Genomic DNA, 12196 nt, shown 5'->3' with positions numbered 1-12196 from the left:
AATCACTGCCCCAAATGTTAGTCATCTGCATTTTACTATTTTCTGGCCTTCTGACTTAGTCACTGCTATTTTTGATTGATAAGTGGGAACTTTTCTTAGAGGACAAACTGTTTTGCACATCATGATAGCTGAATAATTGTACTAAAACACACCATTGATGACAAACTGAGGGTGCTTACAAAAAGTATTACTAAGATTATTTACTGAGTAATTAGAGGGAACATATTAAAAAGACTAAAACCAAACTTCATAGTGAAAAATGACCATTTCCAAAGGGGGCAGTGGCATAATGCTACAGCTTGAATCTCTTATGGTTAAATTTTTTGCTACCACGTACTAGTTGGGGTAACATATTCTGATATCACTCTTGTTTTCCAGGACTCTTCTTCGAGGATGAATGTTGCTGCCAGTGAAGTGCAGAATCTCTCTGCTGGCAGCAACACAGCCACTGCTGTGAATAAGAATGTAAAGAACCTGAGTGTGGAGAAAATATATCAAAAGAAGTCACAGCTGGAGCACATTTTGCTGCGCCCAGATACTTACATTGGTTTGTATAATTAAATAACTTGTAAGATACTATATTGTTGGTATAAAATTGCACACAACTACAGTACAGTCCTACAAATGTATCTGATATCACAAAAAGCCATTGTACCCAGCCTACTGTCAAAAAGGAAACTTGCCAGCACAGGAGGGTATTGAATGGTGTTGTGTGTCTTGAACAATTACCTACTGCCTTTGAAACCTGCTGTAAATGATGTGAATCCAAACTTGAAAGCTTCTGCCAATACAGCTGTTTAGGATAGTTTCAATTTAAATTTCAAATTGTATAACCAGTCACATTTATTATGTCACAGTTACCACCAAGTGTTTTGGAGGGTTAGTTTTGTCATCAGATGGGTTTTTGTCAGTGAATCCTTACACACCTGTGAACTTGTATAGGTGTCGGGAGGGACTGTATCGCTCAGGTGGTGGACTGCTGTAGCAGTTCTACCACTCTGGGTATTTCTCTGCTTCACTATGCCTGACTTCTATGGCAGTTTGACATATGCAGCATCTAGTGGCTGTGTTGGAAGACTAGTTAACATTTGCATTCAGTCTCAAAGCGCGGTTTCAGCTCCAGTTGCACCACCAGTTTCCCACCTTGTTTCAATTCTGTACTGACGTGTTGATCTCTTCACTTGGATTCTAAGGAATGAAATAAAATAATCTGAACCTTTTCACACTTGAAGAGTTATCACACACAGAAGACTCTTTGCCATGAAACTAACATAAAAGAATGTACAGAAATGTAATTTAAACAGTGTAAATAAACATTACTGTGCATGTGAAAACAGAAATAACATTAAATATACTTTTTAAATAATAAAACACCCACTCCACTAGTGATGTGTGCAAAACTACGGATCTGATAGAAAATATGAAAAGATTAGACAGATTGTCTAAAAGATCCAGAAAAACTTTATTCAAAATGAAGATAAAAACATTTGAATGTATGCACAAATATTTTCCCAAATTACCATAAAATTGGACTGTGGTTGTGAAAGCAGGCCTAGAGTAGTACCAGGGTGAGTGGGAAATGTTTGTCAGACAGTGTGCACACTCAGGGAGGACTGGCTTGCATCCACAGCACACAAATAGATTTCCACTACTCTGGCATGAAAGGGATAAATTAGGTGTGGATGTATTTTGTGTTTGACTTTTGAGTAACCTCTTGCATTGTCTTCCAGTGATCATAAGATGTTTTTCCAGTTGTATTTACAGAGCATAAGATTTTTTTGTAGTTTAAATTGATACCCATAATGGTCACAACAGAGCCCAATCTAAAATATTCGCATTTAAAATTAATGGAGCTCACTTGAGCTGAATAATTTTCTATATATCGACTACAGCTAAATATGAAAAATTTAAATTGTATCAAATTTACATCTGTGCAGAATAAAATTACATCTTGCACCAGTAAAATCGTTTTGTGAATTTGAGAAAATTGCCTTCTGCCAAACATAGCATAACATTAACTGCTAAGGGCATAAATGAGCAAATTAACTGATTTCTCTTGATCATTTGTGCTCTACAGTAAATTGTGTAGTAGTTCATGTAAGCAAAATGTGCATGTTTTTAAAGGATGAGTAATTAGTATAATGAGGACTTCGTACATGAGTGATGCATGTCACATTATTTACAACAATGAAGTGAAATGTAGGTAAAACAAACTGTGGACCAAGAACAACAAATTGAAGGACACAAAGAAGGTGTCATATTCAATACGATTCATAACCTAATATTGCTATTATTGGTGAATAAGAAAGGACAGTTGAGGGGCTAGAACACCATAGGAATATTTGACTGTCTGTGAGATTAGAAATTTGCAGAACAATACAGAGGATAGTTAGCACCACTCTGAGCTTCTAAATAATTAGGAATATTCACATGACCTTTCTCTGGCAAAATTTACCAACAGTTCATTTGGTTCTTGAAAAGTGATATTAATAGACCATATTTAAACAAAATAATTGTTACATAAATCCTCCTCTTCCATAGCCATGGTGCAGCAACTATGATATATTTTCAGCAGGAAAAGTCTATGTTGTAGGGACTGCAGAAGCTTTGTATTCCAGTATTTGTCAAGATCAGAAGTGTGGCCCTATCTTAGCATAACTGCATGCCTTAGCTGAAGGTACACACCAAAAGTTTTGGCTACTTATGACACATGCGTTACTTACAGTTCCCAAAGAAATTCTGAAGATGGCTAAAAAAATTGTAGTTTTTCATGGAATCTAACAGGCTAGAAAAGAAGGGAGGGAAACCTTGACACTTCATTAATTTACTCCAGCGCATAAAATGACAGGCAAAAATGACATTTAAAAGGACACACAAATGTAATTATTTTTCCATTATAATATTCACATATTAGTTGTGGAATGCAGTAAAAGTAGCCAATTGATTAGACAAAAATCACCAGCCTCTAACCACATACAGGGTGTTTCTGAAGGAGGTTGTAGTATCGACAATCAGACATTCAATTTAACATGTCTAGTTTTTATCGTTACAGAGGTCAGGTGTTAAGATTTAACCCAGTCCCAGAAGATGTTGAGCAAAGGCAAATGATTAAGTGCAAAGTTGATTTTTATAAATTCCAACATCAATGCAGTTTCGAATTCTCCAAACAAAATCTCTTGTAACTCTTCTGAGGTCCTGTTATCTTTTATGGGCCAGCATGGTTCATAATCAAAATGATCAGTTTCTCTTGTTTCCTGTTCTTTTGTATATTTCACCTTTCACCCATTCTGACAGGCAAATATCTAAATGTGGAGGTGTGGGGAACTTTGTGGCCAAGAAACATGACCATTTCTGGCAACTGTCTTCCAGGAAATGTAAGATTTTAAATGATATCACATAATGACAAGAATGTGGAGGGACCCAGTTATGCTGTAATTAACGTATCCATTGTTGTAGCGGAAGGAACCTCTTCTTATATAATGCTGGAAGCTCGTTTTTGAGAAAGTCTAAGTATGGCCCCCTATAAAATGACGTAACATAAAATGCCAAATCAAGATTGTCAGTCATGCTACACCACACATTTCAAGAGAGTAATTCTTGAAAATGTGTATCCACAAAGGCACTTGGGTTCCTGTCAAACCACTGGAGTGAGTCTGTGTTGTTGACCTTCATATTCTTCTCAAAGGTGTTGAATTCACTGTAATTGATAAGGTTGAAATTTCATTTGTTACTTTGATACGAGAAGTACCCTCTGCATTGTAAGCATTGATGTAGCCACCAATTAAATCGCTGTGTGTCGAGAAACTTTGTTGTTCAGAGGTGCACATTTTCTTTTACTTCAAATATTTTATTTGTATTCTTTATGCTAATCTGATGATTAGTGTGTGTTAAGAGAAATAACTTGCTATTCACTATTAATACATAGCAGAATATGGTGCTCTGTGTTATGTTGACTGTGAGGTGATTTTTCTTACTGAAGATTTGTGGCCTGTCATTCTTTAATACTCCACTCTTGAAAATATTATGTAGTAGAGATCTTGCTTTGTCCTTGCAATAGTGTAATCCAACCAGTAACAATATAAATTGAATAATAAAGTTAAGGCTGTCCATCAGTTACTGGAACTAGCTTTTAAGTACAAAGATTCGGAGAACAAGTGTAAAACGCTAACTTTCAGTACTTTAAATAGTACTTTCCGTAAGAGAAACTGGAACAGAAGTAAGGAGAAAATGTAAAATTTGTGTGTGCTAGATGGAAGAAATCTACAAAACCTGGAGGGGGAGGTACTGCTCTGGCTAATTTAGATTTTTTCACCTTTGTTACTATTAATTATTATTATAAATGACTGAAGCTGTTGAACCCCCCCCCCCCCCCCCAAAAAAAAAAATCCCCTCCCTGCCCTCCTGCACCAAATATCTGTAATTAATAGACTAATTTGATTGCATTGTTTGTTTAGCAGTGAAATGCTTTGAGATATAATATACCTCTCATGTCATTTATTTCAGGCTCTGTTGAACCTGTCACAGAACTTATGTGGATATTTGATACAGAGCAGGAAATGATGGTACAAAAAGATATTACGTACGTACCTGGTCTGTACAAAATTTTTGATGAAATTCTGGTAAATGCTGCAGATAATAAGCAGAGAGATCCAAAGATGGACTGCATAAAAATTGATATTGACCAGTAAGTAACTGCAGTGTAGTGTATCATGGGAGAGATGTCTCTGTGCTCATATGTCAAAACAGTATATCATGTAGTAGAGTACTTATGTATGAAACCTATGTATGTGTACAATTGTGCCTTCCAAATAAAAAATCTTTGTCTTGTGCTGAAGTTTAGCCCTGTGGAACTGGATTATTTCACACAATGACTTGGCTGGCATGGTCCTTGCTTGGTGGTGGCCATTTTAATGATGCTGCTGATGTCAACCATACCCAATCCAGCTGCCTCAAAATTGTTCTTAGACGAATTTGTGCAACTGAATAGCACACTGCTTGCTCCACATCCTATGGGAACCACATGTGACGTAAGACTCCCCCGTCTTGGAGACGATGCATTGACCACATTTGCAACATGGCCAAATATGAATTTCCATTCACATACTTTTCACACATATACACTCTCAACAGATATCGTGACGATGTCCTGGCCCATGTTGTAACATTCTTGCAAACATTGGTGATTTTCTTCATACCAGAATGTGAGATTGATCAAATATTCATCTTCCTTTGACATGATGCAAAAAGGGGTATTACACTGTTGTCAAATATTTCATCATAGTTCTTTCAGAATGGCTAGCATGTAGAAACAGAACTACCCAATATTTGCTGAGAAACTGCTATTTTCAGTGCCGTTAGTTTCATACTTCCCTGTTGTAATCTTTAATCACCATTAAATTACATTCCCTGCACAAATCTTGAGAACTTAGGGGAGTAAGATTACAGAAGAACAACTTTTTTACTTACCTTCATTATCTCGTCGTCAATGGCTCAGTCTTGTCTAAGAGTACTTTCTTGCAGCTGAAAATTGAGATTTCTTAGGTTCGTGATGACAAAATAACTGTTGCAGAGTTGCGTCTTGCTATGAATATCTTTTGATTTTATCCCATTATTCTAAATCACACTGACGTAACAATTTCCACGTTCAAAAACGGGTAATTACATTGTTGTTGGCAGGTTTAGCAAAATACGTGTGTTTCCATCAAAGGCATGCCCTCCACTACTTACATTCTGTGTACTCACAATACTCCAAAGAGTTTACAAATTAAGAGTTTACAAAACAAAAGAGGAATCATTGCTAAAATATATCATTTCATAAATTAATCCAGAAATGAATTTAATAATTAGTGTTAGGTTGTGCAATTAATAATGTGAATTTTAAGTGTGCTACAAATTTTGTAATTACAAATATTCTTAAAAAGAATAGTGATTTTAACTGTTAGTAGGTACATATTGAGTGTAACACATCAATTTCTTTGTTATACATTTTAGCCTGAAATATAATACATTGTATAGAAAATCATGTGAATTCTTTTTAATGAAACAGCTGAGATAATTTTAACCTATGTGAGATTTGAGATTATACGTGGTATCTGTTCTATCGAAAAAGATAATGCTGGAGGACGACGATTCATTACACTGTCAAAACAGGGAAGTGATTTGTTTCCAGTATAAATATGAAATGTCATAAAACTAGGATCTCACCCTCTGCTAACGTTAACATACAATAATATAATCTGCGTGGAGTGTAATATATACTGTTCACAGTAGTAGAGTCACAATTGTACTGTCAAAAACCTTTTAATGTGCGAAATGGCTTGAGGTGATGTGAAGTTCAAAAGGAGCTGACTGCAAATATCAGTGTACTTGTCAGGTACTTTAAGATGCTTTATGCCAGTTTTAGGTCGTCTTATGAATTTTTTTACATCAAAAACTAGGCACAGTTTTGTATTCTTGCAAATTTGCTCCTTTTTATTTTTATGAAAGATCTTTTGGGCTTTTTCTTAAATCTGTGCTTTGCATACCTGTAAATTCCCCTTAATGACTGCAACATTTAGTCCTCCAGCCTGTCAGCTTGTTCTGCTTATGTATTTATGTGCATATCTTGACCTACAACTCGCCCATGTTCCATTTCATTCAGCACAAAAACTCAACTTTCAGGTACCATAGCTGCATCATCAATGAATTGTATTGTGCTAATTTTGCTTTCTTGACAAACAACTGTTCTTTAATTCAATTTTCAGTCAACAAATGAACATCAGTGGTGGAAACGAACTTGCTTAAATCTCTTGTGGTTTTGACTTCTTGTTCAAATCTGTGTAGACTACTCCAATTTGCTCTGAAGAAAGGTAGGTTTCCATTTCCCTACCTAAAAAAGGAAAACCACTTTAATTCGTTATAGATTACAAAAGTCTTTCAATATTTATGCTTCTGCACACCACATACGCAACACACAATCATTTTTCAATGTGTGTGTTTGTGCCAGGCGCTATCTGTAAACATAAGACAATTGTTTTCATTGATCAAATATAAGATGCACTAGCTTTGATGAAATAAATTTCATGATAGGCAACATTTGACAAAGGTTCCTTGTTACACTGCACCAAATGTATTTGACAAACTGATTTTTGTCAAAGAAATTTGGTAGTGTAATACCAGCCTAACGAGATGCATCATTTGAAAATTGTGCTGACAAAGCACAGTAGGCTGCAACTTTGTTCTGAATTGTTGTCAGATAATTCAACTGCAAATTTCAATCCAAATACTTTAATGTTTAAATCTTCTTAAAGTAGTTGTACATTGCTGGCCACAATACTTAAGGCTGAGTCACTCTTATGTGAATGGATTTCATTGGAGACTGCTCAGTTAAACGATGGGGCACAAAATTCCTCTTCAGCTTTCTTGCATGCACCATATGACCTGTCTTTGAGACCATGTAAAATGGAAGCACGTTTCTCCCAATCAACTAGTGTTGTATTATGATGTAGGGCCTTGTCAGATTAATCTAAAAATGCACCCATTATCTTTCCACAGCTGTAACAGTGCAACACAAGAGACTTCAGAACTGATTTAATGCATTTTGTCAGGGATACCAGTAAAACTAACTCTTCAGTTGAATGAAGTCAATATGGGTACAGGGACCTCTTGGATAACATGAAGAATTGCTTGATTATTTGCTATAATTTTTTGTTTTTCATTAAATTATTTACATTTAGTTGGTTGTCTTTGTCAGGGAAAACAACACAATATCAGTGTGGAATAATGGTAAAGGTATACCTGTTGTGGAGCACAAAGAAGAGAAGATGTATGTGCCCACCATGATCTTTGGACACCTGCTTACCTCGTCAAATTATAATGATGAAGAAGAAAAGGTCACAGGTGGCAGAAATGGATATGGAGCAAAGTTGTGCAATATATTTAGCACGAAATTCATTTTGGAAACAGCATCAAAAGAATACAAAAGGGCTTTTAAACAAGTAAGCTGAATTGTTATCCTTCGTCTCATGAATTTTTTTTTAGAATAATTTTATGTGAAAAATAGTTTTATCATATAAACATCTGGAATTGTGGCAGAGTTGTGATAAATAGTACCCTGCAACTACTTCATTATGTTGAGGTGTTTGGATTCATTTTTCTTGTGAGCTGATTGCCATGTTAACATTAACTGCAGCTCAGAGTAGTTTGGAAAAAAAAAAAAAAAAAAAAATTGCTCGTAATTTTCTGCTTTGGAGGGGATGTTAGAAAGAATAATACTGGACAAGTTGCTTCTACTTCAGGCTCTGAAAATAAGAAACGGAAAAAGAGGATTGACCAGATGCACACCCCTAGGCCTATAGTAGAACCAATGATTCTGTTGTCAGTGGCAATATTGTAAATAATTTAAAAAAAAGAAAAAAGGTAGTATTCAGCAATGATTGGTTTTGGATGACTCTGCAGATAGGGAAGATTAACTTTCCCTGTGATCATGAAAGAGCTCCTACAAGGGGACTGCATCTGCTTGTTGCCACTGATTTTGTCCAAATTTGTGGTAGATGCTGGGCTTCACAAGAAATGAGTGATAGAAATTTTATTTATGAATTTTTTCATAAAAAGTGTGACAAGGAAAGTGAAAAGAATGTAATGTCCAGCATAGTGTAGAGAAAGTGAGGGGTGGGAGGGGGGGGGGGGGGATGGTTGGGTGGTTCTGGTCCGTCTGCAATTTGCAATTTGAGTGGCTGTAAGACGACAAACTGCCAGTGATGGCAAGTGATCACTCGGATAACCACCGAACACTCTCACAGGGCACCTAAGAGAGGTGCGCATTTTGGGATTCGTTAAGAATACTTTTGGAAGACTTGGTGTGCTCGAGGATGTGAATGACATTTGTTCATTGCATTCAAACTAAATTACTACACTGAGGCTATTTCTAAACATTACAGAAAGAAAAGGATTTGACTGCTGGCACAACAGAAATGTCAGTCTGAGGGGGTGAGAACTAACAGAAGTTGCAATAACTACCAGCATCTTAGGGTAATGAGCAGCACTAGGTGTGAAAAAAGGTGTGATGTGGAATGTACTTGAGGTTGGCAATGAGCAACACTGAGTTGGTGTACAAATGTTATGAGAACGTCTGAATACATTAATGCAGGGTTTTTAAATTATTGGTGTCAACTGTCTGTAGTTGGCGTGCCAGTATTGCAGGCAATTTACACGCATTGTCATTCTGACATGAGGCTTTGCAATCTCCATGGTGCCTCTTGCCAACTGAATCCAGGTATTTTCCTTTCCTGTTCCTCTGCTCTGTAGGTAGGGATTTTCCTGACCTTTCACTAATGAACTCTGTTTCAATCATTGTGCAGATGCACTGACGTCGTTCTCAGTAGCGAGAATCGTGCTTGCTGCGTGTAGTAAGACATGTCTGCTTGCTACTACCATCTGCTGTGGTAGCATAAAATAACATCTAGACAATATATGGAGTTACTAGTTCATTTTCTGAACTGAAACTTCTACCCTGGAACAACTGCACTGATCTAGATTTTGCAACCTTCTTCAGTTAAGGTTTTCCTTGTGTAACCTAAATGTTACCACTTGTATCTGCCACCTGTATGCAATGCACTTGTTTCCTTTCCTGGTGTGCTCTAGCTGGTTTGACAGCCTCAAGCTCAACAGTGAATAAGTAAAAAAGCAATCAACACAAAAGGAATGTTGGGATTTCAAATAAATTTCCAGGAGGCATTGTACTGAGTACATGGAAACTTCACATGTAAAATTACTTTCTTTTATCATCTTACAGTTGACGATTTACACATGCTTGGGTGGTTTTCATTATAAAAACAAGGGAACCTGTTCGTTTGAGGCTGCCCAAAGGTCAAAATGAAACTTAATGGGGTACAAAGTCCTGAAAGTCTTAATTACAATCCGTTCTATATAAATTTACTATACCAAATTTTCTTTTGCCTCGTTTTCATGCCTTTTATGAAAGCATTAGTAAACACAACATATTGGACACGATTTCAGTGTATTTGCATTATAAATAAGGTGAAAATTGAAAATTTTTAAAACTGAAAGAAAAAATGTATCTGCATATGAACTCGACCTCACGGCGCTTGGATTACACTTCTGTACTCTTCCTGCTGCTTGGAAACTGTGCTGACATAAATGGTGTATAACTCACCTGACCCACATCAAAGATGCTGCTTTTTGTAACTGCTTGCCCATCTTGATCTCCCACTTTTATTTCTGACAAGGCCCTGTTTATACCATAAATGTGGACAAAATCTGTGGCGATGAGTAGGTCTGTCCCCCTTGTTAGACCAGTTTACATTGGAGGATAAAAGTAGATATCATAGGGATACTAGTTGAGGGTTTTAGTGAAAATTCCATGCCAATTGGGTTGATTAGCAGTTTATCTATTAATGGTGCACTGTCTTGACAGATAACAAACATGAGCTTGTAAGGCATTTAAATGACATAACATATCCTGATTCTTGGGATCACTTACATATGTGAATGAATGGCTGTACTAGACTAGTGTTCATTAAATCTTAGTGAGATCCAAAGTAGCTCACATCAAAAATGAACAATCAAAAAGCATGTCACAAAAGCAATGTCTTATATCTTGTTGTGTAATAAGATATTATTTAATGATATTCTTAAAGTTAAAAAAATTGTTCCATCATTTTAACTATTAGTCTGTAAACCGTGTTGGTTTCTTTGATTCCCTTGTATCTGGTAGAGATTCAGATTCCCCACCACAATTCAATACAGGTATGGACTCGGATAGTGCTTAGCAAGTAACAACGGTTCTATGACTCCACAGATGGCAGAAGCTGAGGTTACAGTGCCTATGCTACATCTTGAGTTCTGTGCTTAAATATACACTTGTGGTTACGTACAACATTTCTCTCTTATCACTTGGAGCCTTACGAACATCATAGAAGTAGGCTGAAATGCTGAAACTAGTGAGGGTTGAAAACAATCCCACTTAGGTTCCACAGATAGCACTATGGTGTGGATGGTCACATCTGTTTGGCAGACATGTGTGTAATGAAAATGCTGATAAGCCCCAACTGGAAGATATTGAATATATTGCAAAAACATGTTTGCAAAAATTCAAAGTAGCACCTACGTGGATAGTAGTGGTGACTGTTCCCCAGATTGTCCAGGTAACCATTCTTCCCCCTTGCACCTGTGAAACGAGTGTGAAGAAACCTTAATATATTGTATCATAAAAAGTACCCTCTGTTATGTTAAGTAGTGATTTGTGGCACATAGGTGTAAGAGGTACCAGATGTGTAGCACTCCCAAGACTGTCGCCATTTTTTTTTTTATGAGTCTCACAGGTGAGATAGTATACCTTGCTTATGCAATACACAATTCACTACCATCTCTATTTGTGTGACCATTATCTGCAACAAGTGTGTACATACTCATTTTATAAATTAGTGTGAATTTACAAAACTGATATTTGCAGCTCACTAAGTTTGTTGGGTATGTTTGTGAATGTCTGCAGTAGTATTGTGAAGTGTAGTGAACATCCTTAAATGTTTCTTTTTGTTATTACAGTCAGATTAAAATTACTTCATAGTTGACGTCTGTCTACAATGTTGCCACATCCACTGCTAGCTACTACTAGATTATAGGGACACGCTCAGTGGGTCACTTCAAGAATGCTGTTAACATTTCATGCGGAGTAATTTGGATGTGTCCAGTGAGGTACGACGGAAATGGAAGATGCTGTCGACAGCTGACTTTTAAGTGGCCAATGACTGAACTGCGGCGGACAGCGGGTGTTGTAGCCCTGAATTTAAATTCACTTATTCACCTAACCACAGCTTCGTGATGTACAATGTATCAAAGAAAATGGCCATATCCAAGAAAACGGCCACCAGCAATCTGCGGCAGAACCAAAATCGCTATCACGTTGTTTGTGCCATTTAAGACCACATCTACGAGCAAACTCTAGACAGAAGAATTTGTTTCAGCGGTAAAAGCAAACTGTTAATTTCTTCTGTCATGGGTTAATTGAAACTATCCTCACTGAAATGAAATGATTTTATGGCATTGATGGCTGCTGAGTTGGCTACACAGGATGCTGCATTACCAGCTGATGAGCAGTCTGTTTGCTATTTGATTGCATATTATAGGGGACACAAGCAGATTCCAAATGAAAAAAGAGTGAAGGGAAGAAAATGAGCAAATAAAAAGGTGAGTACGA

The 12196-nt window shown here is 36.7% G+C and overlaps 1 protein-coding gene across 1 annotated transcript in view; it reads left to right on the top strand.

The window, feature by feature from the left end:
* Nucleotides 1–393: 393 nt before the first annotated feature.
* Nucleotides 394–12196, top strand: part of LOC124716735 (DNA topoisomerase 2) — a 137938-nt gene continuing 126135 nt past the window's right edge. The window contains exons 1-3 of the mRNA XM_047243279.1: nucleotides 394–547; nucleotides 4504–4684; nucleotides 7733–7976. Of these exons, the coding sequence (XP_047099235.1) occupies nucleotides 394–547; nucleotides 4504–4684; nucleotides 7733–7976 (579 nt within the window). The remainder of the gene's footprint in view (nucleotides 548–4503; nucleotides 4685–7732; nucleotides 7977–12196) is intronic.

The sequence above is a fragment of the Schistocerca piceifrons genome, chromosome 9 (assembly GCF_021461385.2).
Source record: "Schistocerca piceifrons isolate TAMUIC-IGC-003096 chromosome 9, iqSchPice1.1, whole genome shotgun sequence".
In the NCBI taxonomy this organism is placed as follows: Eukaryota; Metazoa; Arthropoda; class Insecta; order Orthoptera; family Acrididae; genus Schistocerca; species Schistocerca piceifrons.
This window is presented reverse-complemented; position numbering and strand designations above follow the sequence as displayed.